Source organism: Netta rufina (assembly GCF_964035555.1).
Source record: "Netta rufina genome assembly, chromosome: 3".
Classification (NCBI taxonomy): Eukaryota; Metazoa; Chordata; class Aves; order Anseriformes; family Anatidae; genus Netta; species Netta rufina.
The window spans coordinates 31,513,239-31,530,831 of NC_140125.1; the positions used below are offsets into that span (position 1 = coordinate 31,513,239).

Genomic DNA, 17,593 nt, shown 5'->3' on the forward strand with positions numbered 1-17,593 from the left:
CAGCACAGAAAAATATCACTGAATATGTGGATACCTCTCCTACTTGACATTGAGTAACTTCATAAAGGCCAGTTCCTCACCAACTTGGGGGTGGGGGGGTAGAAGTCAAACAATTCCTGCCCTAGAAAACTCCTGACGCATAACAGCGCATGCTAATTTTTTCCATCGAGGAAAGCAAATCTATGTTAAGCAATATAGGAAACTGATATAGGAAAGAAATCTTTCATGCTCCTATAAACTCAACTCAATGGCCAAAGGCAAATAGTATTTTTCTGTTTACTCAAAGTTCACCTGGCAAATTGGAACAATTTTTATACCTTCTGCCCCTGAACATGAACAGGAAATTTGATTCAGACAGCTGCGTAGGCATATTTAAGTATTAAGACCTTCAGAAACCCACTGAGAGCTCTAGTACTGGCTAAAGTGACACTACACGTTTCCCTCATGTCAACTGCAGAGCACACCTCCTTGTCCTGACATGTCTCAATCTTTTTTAATTTGTTGACAGTATGTGTTATCACGTCTTGGTATGAAGCTGTATGTGTAAGTGGCTCATATGGAAGCTAGCTGAAGAAGTCAGATATCTTTTCTCCCCAGCACGTCCAGCTGTTTAATTCTCTCTTCAATCACCTTGTAAGATTGGTCCCAGTTTCACATTTCCACAACACTTATGGGAAGCAGAAACAGCATAGGGGTAGAATATCTCAAATCCAGAGAACAGTACCTGATACCTCTTAGAAGAATATGAATGAATTACTTGTTGCTAGGTCTGTAGAAGGTTAAGTGTCTTAAATTCTTTGACTACACCACAGTTCTCTGGGGTCAAAAGCACGTTATGTTATCACACTGCCTTTTTTTTTTTTTTTTTTTAAAGTATTAACTGGAATTGCTACTGAATCCATTTTTAAAATCTGCTGAACTTCTGAGCTAAAAATTGATACTTGTCATGTCTAATTCAGACAAGTAAGGTGACTAAGACAAAAAACTGCTCAATAGTAAAAGGACCCACATTCTAACATTAAAGCATTGAGATAGAACTTGGTTACCACAAGAGTGATGGACGTAGACGTTTTTTTTATCCCAAAGAAGCACATGCAACATGGTACAACCTCTGCCACTGCCAAGACTGAAGTTAAAAATAACATTTAAAAGAGTATAAAGAACAAAGTAGTACAAAAAAATGGAAATAGAAAAAGATTAAAGAAGCTTTGTCCTATCAACTTGCCAAAGTTCTTAGAGCAGTGCAAGAAACGCAGAAGTGAACTGTAGCAAAAGCCCTTTTAAAAACTAAAAACCCAGTAAGGGTGTGCTGTTCCTCTAAAGCAAAGTATATTAATATCTTAACAACAAAAAACACACACAAAAATAAAGAGATGGTATCCATATTTAGAACCTAGTGAATCACTTGGAGATATTTATATCTTACCAGCATGATAGGTAATGCTTTTTAAAGAAACACCACCATTCCCAATCACCTAAATTTAACCTATTCAAAAAGCAACATTTACAAATGAGGAAGGAGCTTTGCTGTATATAAGGAAAAAGGTCAGAATTTATACTCAAATTTTTGCCTTTGTTCTAAACCATCAAAGGGCACAGTCCCTATAAAAACAAGAGTACCATGACATAAGAATCATAACTGTTGAGGATATTAAATTAAAAAAAAAAAAAAAAAAAAAAAAACATCAGAATAGGAGGAAAGAATTGCTCCAAGTAAGATGACTTGACTTAAAGGAATTTTGGAAGAGATTCAAGCATACAGAATTATGTTTTGCTAGAGACAGTCAAACAGATTAATCTTACTTATATCTGTTAGGTTTAACCAGCATCGGTATCCAATACCTCACCTATATTTTAAACACATTATTTTTGGAGCCAGTTTTAACAATTCATGTATACTCTTTTGACCAAATCATACCACTGCTTACTGTATTCACATATTCTGCTGGCTTTAAGAATAGATTTAACAGGAAAGCCAATCAAGATGTATAAAGGATCTTAATAGCTACTATGCTTCAGGATCAATACTTAAGACACTATAGATGCATTCTCTTTACAGTCTGGCTGACAAAATACAAAAGAAAAACAACAATATAAAACAAAAGATCAGGAAAGAAAGATACACAACTGTATTTTTAAAAAGGGATACAGACAGAGAAGCTTATTCAAGTCTGCAGTTTGGCTAAACAAACAAAGCTACTCAAAGCCCTTCTTCTGTTACTACACCCCATTAATTTGATGTTTTGGTTAAGGATAATTTTATTTGTAAAACCTGTTTTCTCTTTGGAAATTGAGTTTACAGGAGCTCTTAGCAAATGAATCTAGTTTGAACACATGACATCAGAGTTTAAAATCATATGACTTGTTTTCAAAATGCCTGGACAAAGGTCATGACCAAGAGGAATAAGCTGAAGATGATTGTTTCAGTCAGCTCTGAATTTTGATGGTGTTACCCTGCCAACTTAATTGATACTCCCCTTAGAGAAAATTACTGTTGTCATATTTTCACATACACACATATCTTACCTCATACATGACTTGTCCTGATGCCAAGCGTTTTCTGTCACCAAACGCTAACTGCAGCAGATGTAAACTCAAAACATCACCTTCGCTGAAAAAGGTACAAATTATGAAATTTGATTAGAAAGTTGTTTTATAGTCCTCGTTGTCATTTTTATCAGACCTAGACCAAAGTTTTCTTAATAGTGCGCTCTGGCAGAAAAGAAAAACACCACTTCCCTAAACATGACAATAGGTCACATTTAGCTGCTAAAACATAAAGGAGGAAATTTGGACACTAATAGCTCCACAGCAGTAAATGCTAACCATGTAATTTGAAAGCTTCAATATGTTGTATATACTAAAATATGTTGGAAATAGTTCTTCACAGCGAAGAGTTCTCAAGCCAAACTGCTTTCAATTTAAACTTCAAAAGATTGCAACTCTGTGAACAGCTGAGTTGACAAAATAGCTGACTAATGGTGAAAGAGGGAGATCTCTCCTTTCCCCTATCACAATATTTCAGTCCCTCTCTTGCATATACTGCACCCTTCCACACACTGGTTTGCTTCATTAGCCCAGCAGGAAACCATTTACTTTTCTGCTGAACAGGGATGGTATTCTGCCAGATGAGCTGAACTAACTCATGGAGGTTCCAAAGAATGCTAAAACTGGCAGACGGTCATCAGCAATACTGTGATTCTCCTCCTTTAGGGACAGCAGGCTGTTGTATCGGCACATTTAGTGTTCTAGATTTGCAGCCTAAACTGCTTTTAATACCACACTGTGAGTATCAAACAAATCATAAAGCAGTCATCAAGGAACAAAAGGAAATAATTATGCATGCAAGCACAAAAATATAGCCACTACTGTTTCACCTTCTTTCTGAAACTCTGAGCAAAGTAGGAACTGCATGAACCCAAGGCTTCCAGAGAACTCTCTAAAAACACAGACACACAATTCTACAACAGCAATTTCAATAAATGCAAGAAACATCAACAGTCAAAACTAAGAGAAAGTATGTAAAGAAAATGACATATATACTAGTGCTCAAATATAATGGCATTACACTCCTAGTGAAATCCCAAACTCAAGAAAAAGACTACAACATGATAGTCAATGTTTATTCATTCTCATCGACTGACTTCTCAGAGGTTTCAAACTACAAATGAAAGAAGAAATTTATTCTATAATAAAAGGATTTCTGAGGTCATCATTATTTTAACTAGTAGTTCCATCTTCACATTTGTTAAAAACTATAAAAACCGCATTGTAAGCTTAACACCTTCTGTACTTGAGAAAACACCCTGGATATTTAAACAAAGTGAGCATATTTTAACTTAATTCAGTGAAATATAGAATATATACTTTAATTTACCTTTCTTGGGTAGATTGAACAGCCCACAAGTAGCAACAATTACGAGGATCATTTTCAGGTTCCTGGAAAGTAACAGCATATACAGGAATCCTTCCTCCTTCAAGTTGAGAGTGGTACCTACAGGTTTAAAGAAGAAAAATAAGGGAGGTAAGTCTATCGGCCAAGTTTGCAGAAGAGTAGAAGCATCTTCTCAGAAGAGTACCCACATGCTTACTCTCATACTTGCATCTTGAACAAGTGATTCAAGGAAGTGACCACTTTTCAAGGACTACTCAAGAGGTAAGGAGATTGTCTATCAAATGTAATAACCTGTGTTTACTACCTTTGCATAAGATAATTCAAACTAGCTTCTCCCAAACAATTACTTAATTGCTGGGCAAGAGACGATTCCTACTTTTGTATCTTACTTAAATATAGAACTTAAAGTTCTTTTTAACAAATTCAAAACAGTGCCAAACAGAAGTAGCTTCTTGTTTCTTTACTTGGACTATGCAGAAAAGCATTCTTCTTCCAGACTTCTGAATTTTATATGTAACTTCATAATCTATTCTTGCTAACTAGTTATTTCACCACTGTCTATTCACGTATCCAATAATTTCTGGTTAGTCACTGCAGATTTATTTAAGTGAATCCCTTTCTAAATCTGGTCAAGTATTTCAAGAGAGATTCCTCTTTGAAATTATCCCTTAACTTCTCTATCACCCATAAATTTATGGGTCCCTTTTTCTAGTCTCCAAGCATTCTAAGCAAACTTTCATTCGCATGCATCCTTTTCTTGATAGAGGCCAATTGCCTGTATCAGAGAAGGCTGAAACATAGAAAGAAAGAAATATTCGATCACAGGTCAGCTACTGATTTTTCGTGTCTCAATAGTCTCACCCTAGACTCTTTAGAGAATATCGTAACAAAAAAAAATTATTAACATATTTCAGCCTTGCAATTTATGCCCTACTTGCAGTAACTAGTTCTGAAAAATGCACTGTCTTAGAAAAATCAGCTCTGTCACATCTTAATGGCCTAACATAACCCAAACAAGAATGCTTTCCACAATTCCTCAATCCAGAGGCACAATAAGTAAAACAAATGTAGGCCACTGGGGAGAAGGTGGTCAACTTATCCCATGTATGAATTCGTAGTTCAAAAGAGATTTTCTAAGCATTCCAGGATTATTCTAAAGAATTTCGGTCCCTGAAAAAAGTTTCTTTAATTTAACATATTTCCTTAAGTCAAGAATTGAGCTCTTTGAACCCTCCTGCAAGCATACAAGCCTACTTACTCCTTCTTCAAAGTTTTCATATTCCATAGTGACAGGTAGCCATCTGAAAAACCCACAGCAAGCAGATTGCTTCTGCTTATGTAGCACAGGGTTGTTATTGCTGTTCCTGATGGATTTTGTACTTGAAAACAGAGATGTCGCCCCTCTCTGGTTACAGCTTCTCTTCTTTGTGGAACTTCAGCAGGAATTCCAGTGACAACTTCTAGGTCTACACACATACAAAAAAAAAAATCACGATAAAAGAATGTGTTATTTCACTTAGCATGCATGTAAAACTCTGACATGACAACACTGATAATCTAGTTTTACCATCCAAGGCCAAATATCCATTTATGCAACAGTAATTTGCTATTGTCATTTCTTTGAATACATATGAACTCTAACTTGATTGAAATTCTCACTTGTATTTCAAAATCAGGTAGAAGTGTAACCAGAAAGAATTTTTTCTTGACTTCCGTACATCAGGAGCATGGGTCTTATGATGAAGCTCTCTGAAGGACATCAACTCCTGAAGCTACTGTTGTAATAATGGAACAGCATACGAAAACTGAATAGGTAAATCAGGTATTTCATTCGTCCAAATGCATGACTTTTGGTAAGTTGGATTTAATCTTAAAAATATGCCTATAACTTGCCCCCATGTTAGTTAATAGAAGCAAAATATCATTCCCAATAAAAAGAGCGCTTCTGACAACTTCCCATCAGACAGCTGCACTGGCTCAGATAGTAAAGTTCCTATACCTCACTGGCAAGAATTGGTGACATAGTGATCTTGGTGAAAGACGGTGGGCATTTTAACTTTAGAAAGAGCATTACGCCACTCCCATCTTTAACCAGTTCAGGACTTCATGATACCAAACCACCATCTGCAATCAGTAGTCTGTATGCTAGTATATTCAAAATTGGATCTATATTATTTACTTAAAAGACATAACCTTTCTTACATTTAAAATGGGTGTTTCAAGTTGAAAAAAAAAATGCAAGCTTACCAGATGCTTCTACTTCATTCTGACTACAAGATAAATCATCCAAACAAAGATCAACCAGAAGTATATGTCCAACATCTGTAACCACTGCTGCCACTCCAAAGAGCCATCGCAGACTCTGGTGTAGGTGCTGAGTGCTCACACTGGCTCCTCCATGATTAATTATGGGTTCTATACCAGTTACCTACAGGAAAAGCATAAGTTAACATTTAACCTGTCTGACAAGCTAAACAAAAATCATTCAACAAGGAAACCAAAATTAGGGCATCAGAAACACTCACTATGGCATAAATGCACAATACTTGAAAGCAAAGCATTGTTTTCAATTATTTCAATTAAAAAAAAATCAGTCCTGTACTAAAATCTGCTACTGCCTCTCATTTACTGTATTTCCTACAGTTATTTAATTGAATAAACTCCAACTTACATGGTACACTCCATTATTACAGCTTACCAACTTCTCTTTCCTACTTAGAAATAACTAAGGAATTTTTTAAAATTAATTACAGAAGAAACTTTACTGCATTTAACAGCCTTACATAAGGCAAAAATCTAGTTCTCCCAGTGCTCACAGCCTATCAGCACTGGGATATAGTCTGTGCCTTCATAGTTGACATCAGAAGTCAACATGGACTGACCAAAGGGAATCAACATGATAAACTTCTGTGACGAAATGACTATACCAGTTAACAACGGGAGAGCAGTGGATATTGTCTGCCTGGACTTCTGTAAGGCCTTTGACACTGTCTACTGTAGGATCTTCGCAGACAAACAGTTGTTACATGGGCTGGGCGAGCAGACAGTGAGGCAGATCAAAAACCAGCTGAAGGGCTGAGCCCAGAGGGTGGTGACCCATGGCACAACATCGAGTTGGAGGCCAGTATCAAGTGGTATACCTCACAGGTCAACAGTGGGCCCAGCCCTGTTAAACATCTTCAGGGATCTGTTGATCCCTGAAGGAGTGTTGGCACAGGTTGCCCAGAGAGGTTGTAGTCTCCTTCCTTGGAGATCTTCAAAATCCATCTGGCTGCTGTAAGGCAGTCTGCATGCTGTTTTACTTTAAAATGAAGACCCTTCACAGCACCTGCAACACCTCCTGGGACAGCACTCACTGCTATACCAGAGATACAAACACCTGAAAACTCCTGCAGCAAAGCTATACAAGGAAAGAATGTAGGCTGTCATTTAGCTTCTTGCAAAATACAACTGAATGAAAACAGGAAGCTTTATGTCAACAACGTCACATCAAACTGAAAGAAGTGTCCATCACAAGGTAGTCTCTTCCTATATATTTTTTCTCTTCCTATATATTTTTTCCAGTGTTGGAAAAACTAACTAAACCCTGAAGCCTCAAAGTCTTCTCCTCTCCCATATTTGTTATGACCACAGTGCCCAACAATCCACTACAGAATTTACCTTTCAGCTGTCACAACACTTCTAATCATAGAAGTATTTGCAGCTATTTACATACCTGCATTTTGTTTCATTTTCCTATGAATCAAATTAAATCTCCAATCTTCTCTGCTACTCAAAGCAGTACCAAAAGCATTTTGAGTATTCAAATTTTTTGCTGTGCATCTTGATGATTGTGATGAGGAGAGCACAAGTACAGTACACACCTCACTGCAGCACTACCCAACGTTCAGGTGTTACTTCTAATTTTTCTTTGACCATTATTGTCATTGTACTACTGGCTCCAAATGAATCTTCAACTTTTGCAAAAAATATTTCTGGGTTCTAACACATCAATTTACTATGTAAAAGCTCCTGAAACAGCACATTTTTCCACTGTTCTCTGCACTGTCTTCATATCCTCCTAGCCCAATGCCAGCTCATTCTGGGAATGAACAAAGACAACTCCTCTCAGCTCACTGAATCTCAATGCTACCCTTCTGCCTCACACAAACCAGGAAAATTTGTGAAAATACTATTCAATAGTTCTGAAACATACAAGCATGGTAAAACAATTTAATGTTTTAGTTCAAATTTGCTTTTACTGGAACCTAATTCAAATAGGATTGCAGTAACATTTTTAATTTTTCTGCTACATTTTGCATGGATGTCCAGAAGCAATTAGAGATGCTCGCTCCCACAAAACAAAAAGGCATTTTTTTTGTCTAAGTTTACAAGTTTTTTGAATCCTTTCCTTTCTGAACGGCCAATCTACTCTTGCACTAAAAGTCAGCTGTACAGTCACTATAACTACGCTGTATGGATACATCAATGGGTGAACACCTCAGACCAGAGTTACTGTAAGCTAGTTAACCTCTATATCTGGCTACAGAAGATATACCCACAGTAAAAACAGTCCGTAAATTAATGTGCTCATTAAAGCCATAAAAAAGCAACAACTCAAACTGCAGAAAGTGATACTAAGAATAGATTTGCATTTTACTTTTAAAAATAATCAGTGTGGAAGAATCATTTAGGCAGATTAAATCAGGTTATACATTACATACGTGCCGGTATGAATTACAGAATAACGAAATCCAAAACAAATGGAGAGTAGTCAAGTGCAAGCTTTATCTACTTGTTTCTGCTTACCTTTGCTCCTACACACAACGTAAGAACTTTATGCTCCAATTAGTAGTACCTGTGCCCTGTCTATGTTGATGTAATTAATCTAATAGCAACAAGATAGGAACCAAAGTGAAAGCAACAGACCAAACATGCTTGTAATCAAAAACATTTAGGGCAGAACAGCAAAAATTCAGATAAGCTTTGGCTTTATCCCAAAATTCATAACCCTTATCACAAAACAGCCAACTTCCCCCTGCAAGATTCCTCACATCTTCTCCTGAACAGTTTGCTGTGCCACAGCAAAACTCCTTCCTACAACTGATAGTTGTAACTATATTCAAATGACTTCCATACACACAGATTAAATATGTGACAATGATCCTTCTTAACCTATTTTCATTTTTCTATTCCCAGCTCATTCTATTTAGATGTAAGATATAAAACTTCAACTTGAAATGTCTAAATCATTCACTGCACAACAGCTATGGAAGTCTGAGATACTTTAAAGACAGTACTTCAGACAGAAATTAACCACTTAGGAAACATGTACTACAGACACTTCAAAGCACTTTTTTCTTTTTCAATCTGACGAGGAAAAAAAAAAAAAAAATCAATGCCTTTTTTGAACTTGGAGAATTAGATAACAAACCCATTTTACTACCGGTATAATTCTAAAGACAATGGTATTGTTAGGCCCCTCCTTTTACATCATGATTCTCTTGACTGGATGCTCTGAAGTTACAGTATGTTAATACAGCATAGAATAAAATACATCCTACAAAGAGATGCTCCAAAGCTTTTCCTGAAACAGCACGTAATAAGATAAAAGCTTTGTTTCTCTGATTAACAAGTACATACCCTTCCTGGAAGAACAACTGCTTTAACCACTCTTGATATTCCAAGGTCATACAGACAGAGAACACTTCCCTCTGCTTCTTCCAATCCAACCAACAGCCCAGCTCTCTTCTGCCAGGAGAACTCCTTTACCACGCGAACAGTGGGAGGCTGGTCATTCACTCCACTGAAACGATATGCAGAGAGCCTCTCTCCTGTCACAGAGTTCACTACCTCAAGTTGAGGACCACATGCCAACCATGCCTGGCCATTTCGTCCTGTGAGAGAAAAGAAAGCTGACTCAAAATTTCCAGCAGAGGACTGAAAGCAACTTAAAAGTCATCGCCCCCTTCCCTCAATGAAAGTACCTAACAGAGTAAGACTAACTTACTTAATTTTGGTCAACTATTTAAAATCACACGTTGAAATCCTCAAGCAGCCCACCTTAAAATTTACAACCTTATTACTTGGCATTTGCACTTGCCATCCATATACTGAATGATTTTAATTGTTGGGGGCAAGGATTGCAATATATTGATCCAGTCTGTATGCCATATTTGGCTTGATTTTGCTAAAAAACATCTGAATACATAAGGATATTCAATTCTTCGAGTACATTTCAACTGTAACATTCATTCCAGTTTATTAATTTTACTTGACATATCCCTACTTTGGGTATGGATTTGGAATTTGAGAAGAAATTATCTTAAAATGATGGTAAATGCATTAGTAAATTACAAATCTTACCTGTGATTACCGAAGGATTTAGAGTTTTTGTGTCACAGAACTACCTCAAACTCAAAGAAGTATTAACTCAATTACTGCGTTTACGGCCAGGTAGGTGGATTCTACGTGGTCTTAACAGAAGACTGGAAATCCAGACAGGCACCCAGCTCTACTTTCTGATCACACAGAAAGAAAAACTATCTAATCTGCTTAGCCACTTCAGAAACTCTCACTGGATATTCATCTGCATCCTATTCAGGAGTTTGGAAATAATGGCTGCAGTGCCTAACATTCTTAGCCTCTTTGTTCTACTCAGTTTGGAAAATATTTTTTCTTTTTTGTCTCTAACATTGTAAAACTATTCCCACATGTGGTATCACGATGGTCATATAGCTTGTGCTGGTGCAAATAAATATAGCCCAAGACAACACTATTACTTGAAAAACTGTTCTTTAGTTAATTAAAAATTGAGGAAAGCTCACTGATTCAGCATGCTTAAGTAAATGACTTCAATAGCATAAGATTATTTCAGCCTTCAGTGAGGATTGTTGTGATTTCAAAGTTCATTCTAATATTAGCATTTTAAATAACCAAGACACCCTTTTTATCTTCTCTAAGCCTGATGCATCTCAATAGAACCAATCTAAAGCAGTTGATTCTATGACCCTATGTTTCAGGTAACCTCCAGAAAATAATGACTTCGTACAATAATAACATTTTAAAGGGTAATGCTCACCTCCAGAAAACTTCCCACGCAGCACAGAATCTAGGGTTATCTCATCTTCCCCAAGTGCTTGAATAGTCACCTCAGGAAACTGCAGCAGACTGCTTGTTACCTGAGCCGTTAGGTCTTGCATTCTTCACTGTAAAGAAATAAAGAAATGCAAAAATACTCGTGTCAGACATATTTTTGAGATTCACAGAATTTTCATCAATATACATCAAATAATCTCTTTTACATCACATGTAGTTCTTATAAGCAAGAGGGGGAAAAAGGCATTTGGAAAAAAAAGGCATTCAGTTTTTGACCTTACAAAAGAGCAAAGTGACAACCATTTGCTTTTCTAATGCCTGAGACGTTTCAGTAAAAAAAAAAGCAATGCACAGGTATTGACAGATAAATAGCAGCAAAACAATTCACACAGCTCGAGTCTACTCACATACTGCAGAGTAAGACAGGGTTTTAGAAAAGTAACTTATTTCTCTTACAGCGTAAGTCACAGCTAGTTTTGAAGACCAGGCTCTGGGAATAACAGATGAATTACAGAATATTAAAGGGGAAATGACTAGAAAAATAAACATAATTTGTATGAATTATCATTCTGTGGAGGATTATTCTCCAAGACCTGGGCATCGGAATCGACTCTATCTAAAGTCACAAGCCTCATGCATTTGAGAATGCGTTGCTGTATCTTCTGCCAGTATTCAGAGCCCCCACATGAAGAAGGTGACATCTTGAAAAAAAAAACACAACAGTTTCTGGCAAAGTCAGTATTGCAGGACACCGCTGCAGCCAGCCAGCTTGACCACTCTGCCAGCATTCACAACTAGCACAGATAACTTCCAAGTGGGACAACTTATTCACAGTAGGTTAGCTGAATTTGCTTTTTGGTAATTACATAATCACAGAATGGTTTGGGTTGGAAGGGACCTCATGGATCACCTGGTTCCAACCCCCTGCCACGGGCAGGGACACCTCGCACCAGACCCATCCAGCCTGGCCTTGAACACCTCTAGGGATGGGATATCCACAGCTTCTCTGGGCAGCCTGTGCCTCACCACCCTCAGAGTAAAGAACTTCTTCCTTGTATCTAATCTAAATCTCCCCTCTTTTAGTTTAAACCTCCTTCTCCTGTCGCTACAACAGCTGCTAAGAAGTCTCTCCCCATCTTTCCTTTAGGCCCCCTTTACATAGTTAGCATCATTTAGCAATGCCAACAGGATGAACTTTTGCACTGCATAGAGGTGCTCCAGACAGTGAAATGCTCCGTATTTCAACCAGCAGTCCGCCTCAGTTTACTCATAAATGAGTGACTGAACATGTTGCATGAGTAACCCATAATGCCAAATACTAATAGATATTCTGGGCTTCTGAATAGCATCTTTTTAATTTCCATCAATATTCAACTGCTTTCATAGGTTCCTTTGCAACTCTGTGATGCTGAACAAGTAGGAATGACCTGAGAATATAATCAGGAGAAGAAATTTCAAGAGAGGAAAAACAGGACAGCCAACTGATACATCTGAAAGAGCAGAGAAAGAAGGCAACCAAGCAGAAAAATCATATTCAAGACAAATGCAGGATAAAGTAATGGGGATATACTATGTAATGAACAAAGAAAGACTACTCAGCAGAGCACATGCAGAAGGAGATAAACAGAACAGATGGAAGCAGCAGATAAAATAGATACCAAAAGTAGACTATGTCATTAACTTAAAAAAAAAAAAAAAAAAAAAAGTAAGAAAACCCACCCAAAATGCTTCTCATGTAATAGGATATAATGTGTTCTTATTACTTGGGTTCTTTTTCTGTCAGCAATTGTTATCCTGTTTAGAAGACATGTAAGACAAGGAGATAGAGGGAAGAAAAAGGATCTGAAACATGTAGTCTCTGTCCAGGGTCCCAGCGACTTCTATCCGAGATGTTCTGCTAGGAATCAGGTAGGGTTCTGCATTCTGACCAGGCCAAAGAAGACCCACCACCACCAGAAATAACTTCTTGGGTATTTTGCACATGGCAACTGCTTCACAGTCTAATTCACTGTTTTGTTAAAAGCAAGCTGCTGACGGCTTGACGGAAGAGTTATTTGCTGAAGGTACGCTCTGCCTCATCACCCAGATCATTACTACATTTTGTTTTACACTGCATTTTGTTTTAAATACTACTTCAAAAACCCTGACATAGCCTGTTTTAAAACGTTCACCCAGTTGATGCTCCGCTAAGGGAGAGCACTGATTTTGACAGCACGTACGAAGGAAGTGTAGAAAACAGCATGCAATTCAGAAAAGAACACGATCGTGGGGAATAAAACCATAAATCTTCTCTATAAATAAGCATGAACGCTTCTGAAAAACACGTTTGTGTGACAAGCACTCCATGATTACTAAGATGGTATTTCGCAATAGTCACACGATGGTTCTGTGTTAAAGAACCGAGGTGTCTCCCGCCCAGTAGGGCAGGCAGGTGGCATTCCCAACCGCACGCCCTCAGCCCTCCTGCCTTTGCCACTGCCCACCTGGAGGCCAAGAGCACAGAGAAAAGGCCTGAGCTCCGCGTGGCCAAACTGGAAATCGTATTTTAAGATAATCCAGTGGGAAGATGCGATTTCAAAGAACAAACGAGCCCCACAGCCACCACCCTGAACCAAAGCCAAATGGACTCCTCTTCTCCGGTGGGAAGCTCCCGGCTTGACACAGCGCCGCCCTGCCAGCGTCCCCTCACGTGTGTCAGTCCAGTGCCACCCCACAGGAACACCAAACTCTTCAACACCTGTAGCATTTTTGTAACCTTACATTTAATCATGCTGCAGCTATTTTAAATGCATATACAAGCGTGAAAAAAAAAAATGCTACAGCACCAGGCATGCCTATGTCTCCTCTAGGAAGCCAACACGAATTTATGACTTTTTTTTTCCTAGACATCTGGCCTGGCAATATGGAACTGGGAAGATAACTCCATGATAAATTATGAACAGTATGTATAGTGATCAGGTTATTAGCGTGGTTTACTTCCATCATTCTGCTAAGTTAAACCAACGACTGCTGGGAAATCACAACAGTGGAAAAATATTTGCTCACAAGAACCCTGTGACTAGGACAGAGATAGGTTAAAGGCACAAAACCTCTCCTGTTCAGAAGTACATCCAAAACTGACTGCGTTTCTGCTCTCTCTGAAGACAATGTCAGTGATTACACTTGTATTCCTCCTGTCTGTTGGAAACCAGATTAGTGTGAAATGCCACAGGCTTACTCCACATTCAGGAGTAAAATCGGCATCCGACCTTCCAGCTGCATCCTACACCAAAGCGCTCTGTGTACATACTGCCAACTCCTCTTCCACCCCGGGTGCTTAAAACTTCACACATCATGAATTATTCCCAAAGACATGAATGTGTCAAAAAACCCTGAATGATGGCACGTTTTTGGATGAACAGACTCCAAAAGAAAAACATGAGAAACCACATGTTCAAGAACCACAGACAGCCAAGTCAGAGTTCTGGGATGTCAGTTTTAACTGACCGAAGTGCATGAAAACCACTTTCAAAGACAAAGAATGGTGTCTGCTTACTGAAGAAAAAGCCCAAAGCATGGCCAGTCACAAGCAGGTGTGATTTCACAAAACACGGTGAATTCACTGGCACCAGAAGAGAGACCTGGCTGCTGCCTCCCACCTCTCCATGCACTCACGTTCACCCCACCGCATCCCTGCGGCTCACCCTGCACTGACTGGCAAGCCTCTCCGACTGCTCTGCGAGCCAAGCCAACTCCCTAAGCAGGCAGGAAACTAACCCCAAAAAGCCAACAGCTTTCTGCCAGGTTAGAGAGTTAAACTGGCTTGCAGATAGAGCTAGCGAGCACAAAAGTCAACACAAGGAAGAGGCAGGCCAACGCATCGCAAATCAGCAGAGGGAGCGAGGCCTTCCCCATTTTATGGCAGCCAGCCGTTGTGCTGGCTCCTGCACGTGTGAAACTCCACGCTCAGTTTCAAGGAGCTGAAATCAACTTCACTTTTAGAAAGGTCACTGCCCAAGACACAGTCAACTTTTAACTCCCTGTTTCACGTAGAGACTACCTCACTGAGAAGGCTCCAGGTGACAAGCATCACTCTCATTCAGCAGATGGGGAAGCTAAAGTGATTTCAGCAAAGTATTATTCAGTGATCAGAGAACAAACAGCATTGCACGACATCATTCCAGGCACATTTTCTATAGAAAAAGGACAAAGAGTGGGAAGAAGCCAGGGAAGAGAAGGTGAAAGACAAAGCTAACTCTTTCGAGATGAGCAGCGTTCACTCTGTTGACTAACAGGTAAAGTTGACAATTACAGAACTTCAAGAGCTATTACTGACTACTTCCATGACATTTTCAGTGGAAAAAAACAGGAAGCAACTCACAGGCACTGGAGGAGGAGCAGAAGACGATGACACTTACAGCACTTTGGTAGTCAGGTGCAGTGAATTAGCACTTTGCCGTGATTTACTCCTGAAGAAAGGATTTAGTGAGCACCACAGGGTACTCTCTCTCCTAGCTGCGCAGAGAAACTTCCCCCTAATGTCTTAAGCAAAAGCTCCACGCTTAAACCAAGACCTGAACTTCAGTGTAGAGCCACTGCTCATTATGGTCATCCACATCATAATTCTAGAACGCTTCCCCCAAGCACAGCCTAGAAAGAGGCTGTCACAGTCAGAGGCTGTGTGGAAGCACCACAAGCTCGCTGAGAAACACAGATCCACAGTGCGAAGAGTGAGGAGAAGAAAGAGTTGCAGCTCTCTATCCCAACAATCCCCAATAGCTACAACCCGATACCTGACACAAACCATGTATTTGGTTTCCCTTTAAATCAAAGAACAAGCAAAACCAAACCAGATCAGAACCCGACACAGGAGCCAGTTCACCCAGCTATCTCCTATGGTTAACCTCTAACATGACTATGCTTTTACCCAAGAGGTGCAGACCCCAGCTAACATGGCTAAGCCAGGAGAAGTTCCTGCAGTCAGTTCTAAAATTACGGTCTTTTTTTACATTACTTGGTACGCCAAGGGCGGGCAGAGGCAGGTGTTAGCAGCACACAGCACACACAAGCCTCCTAACAGACGGCCAGTAGTCAGCCAGGCATTTCCAGCCTCCTGGCATGCCACTGTAACATACATCCTTCCTGGCGCTTTCACAGGGGGCAACAGGATGAGCTGAATGGCAAAAACATTTGAAACACAGACAGACAGGCCCAGGCTTTCGGTGAGTGCCCTCCCAGTTTGAGCACTCTGTTCTCTGCACAGGCAGCACAGCACCATGCCAGCAACCGCTTGTCACCATTATTTTTCGAAAACTGCATCTGACAGCTTACTAGGTAGAAGGCACGAAATTAATAGGAGCCTGATTAAGTTCACTGCGCTGCGTGAAAAAAGCAATCCCCGAGCAGATGAATGCAGCACAACGAGTCGATGCAGCCCGCGCACGAGGAGCTGTCCTCAGCAGAGCGCCGTGTGCCCCAGCATGTGACAGCCGCCCGCCGGGACCGCCACAAACACCCACAGCCACGGGGTGAACACGGCACCTGAATGACCACGCTGCGCTACGGGCAGGGCTCAGGACTCCTCACCAAGCCCCTGGATTTCGGAGTATTTTACAAACCACCGTGACGGAGTTGAGAGCCGAGAGCCAGCCGCCACGCTCCTCCTTCCCTACCAGCAGCACCTCCGGACCAGGCTCATTGAAGAAACGGAGTATTTACGGTTAAGGCAGCAACTTGCAAGGGTGATGCAGGAACTCAGCGCGGCAGGCACACGCTGAGCACCACGCCGGGTCCCCATAGCCCCAGCGGGTCCCCGCACCCCCGGCGGGGCAGGACCAGCAAAAAAAAAAAAAGCACAAAAAGGGAAAACAGAGAGGGAAATAAAGCCAGGCGGGGGCAGGGAGCCGCGGGGCGCGCTCGGGGGCTGCGGGGAAGCCGCCCCCCACCCCCCCCCGGGCCGTGCCCGCCCCCGGCGGCGCTGCCCAGGCCTCACCCGGGCCACGTGCGGGGCTCGGGCCGGGCCGCGGCGCCGCCGCCCGCGGGCCCTTACGTAAGGGGCTCGGGGCCGGGCCTGCAGCCGCCGGGGGAGCGCCCGGTACGCGGCCGCCGCCGCCGCCCACCCCCCCCTTGCCCTCCGTTCCCTTCTCCCTCCCGCCGTGCCTCCCCCCGCCCGCCCCCGCCCCGGTACGTGCCGGTGAGGCCGGCGGCATCTCCCGCAGCGGTTACAGCCGCCTCCCTCCGCCCGCCCGCCCGCACCGGGCCCGGCCGCGCCGCGCCGCGATCGGGGCCTGCGCAGCCGCGCGCGCCCCGCCCCCTCCCCCCCCCCCCCGTTCACCTCCTCCTCCTCCCGCGCGCGCGGCACCCACCTCGCCCGCTCACCCGCCGCGCGGGGGCCGGGGGGCGGAGGTCTCGCGAGAGTTGCCGCTGCTGCTCCTGCTCCTGCTCCTGCCGCGGCTGATGCTGCTGCTGCTGCTGCTGCCGCCGCGGGAATTTTCAAATTCGCGGGATCGCGCCTCGGCAGGACTACGTGTCCCAGCGTGCCGCGCGGCACGCCGCTTCCGCTCCTCACGGCCCTTCCGCCGCGGGGCACGCTGGGAGGTGTAGTTCCTGGAGGGTTGGCGCCTACGCTGGAGCGGCGCGGGG

The 17,593-nt window shown here is 41.7% G+C and overlaps 1 protein-coding gene across 2 annotated transcripts in view; it reads right to left on the minus strand.

Annotated features, from left to right (window-relative positions):
• AHCTF1 (AT-hook containing transcription factor 1) overlaps positions 1–17,338 on the minus strand; it is a 47,047-nt gene extending 29,709 nt beyond the window's left edge. The window contains exons 1-7 of one of the 2 annotated variants that reach the window (XM_084283532.1): positions 17,317–17,338; positions 10,956–11,082; positions 9,518–9,771; positions 6,143–6,323; positions 5,154–5,361; positions 3,878–3,994; positions 2,527–2,611 (exon numbers count right to left, since the gene is read on the minus strand). In XM_084283532.1, coding sequence (XP_084139658.1) covers positions 2,527–2,611; positions 3,878–3,994; positions 5,154–5,361; positions 6,143–6,323; positions 9,518–9,771; positions 10,956–11,076 — 966 coding nt within the window. In that variant the 5' untranslated portion in view covers positions 11,077–11,082; positions 17,317–17,338. Of the gene's footprint in view, positions 1–2,526; positions 2,612–3,877; positions 3,995–5,153; positions 5,362–6,142; positions 6,324–9,517; positions 9,772–10,955; positions 11,083–17,142; positions 17,234–17,316 lie in introns of those variants that run through there. The other variant, XM_084283531.1, reaches the window with a different exon arrangement.
• Positions 17,339–17,593: the final 255 nt, after the last annotated feature.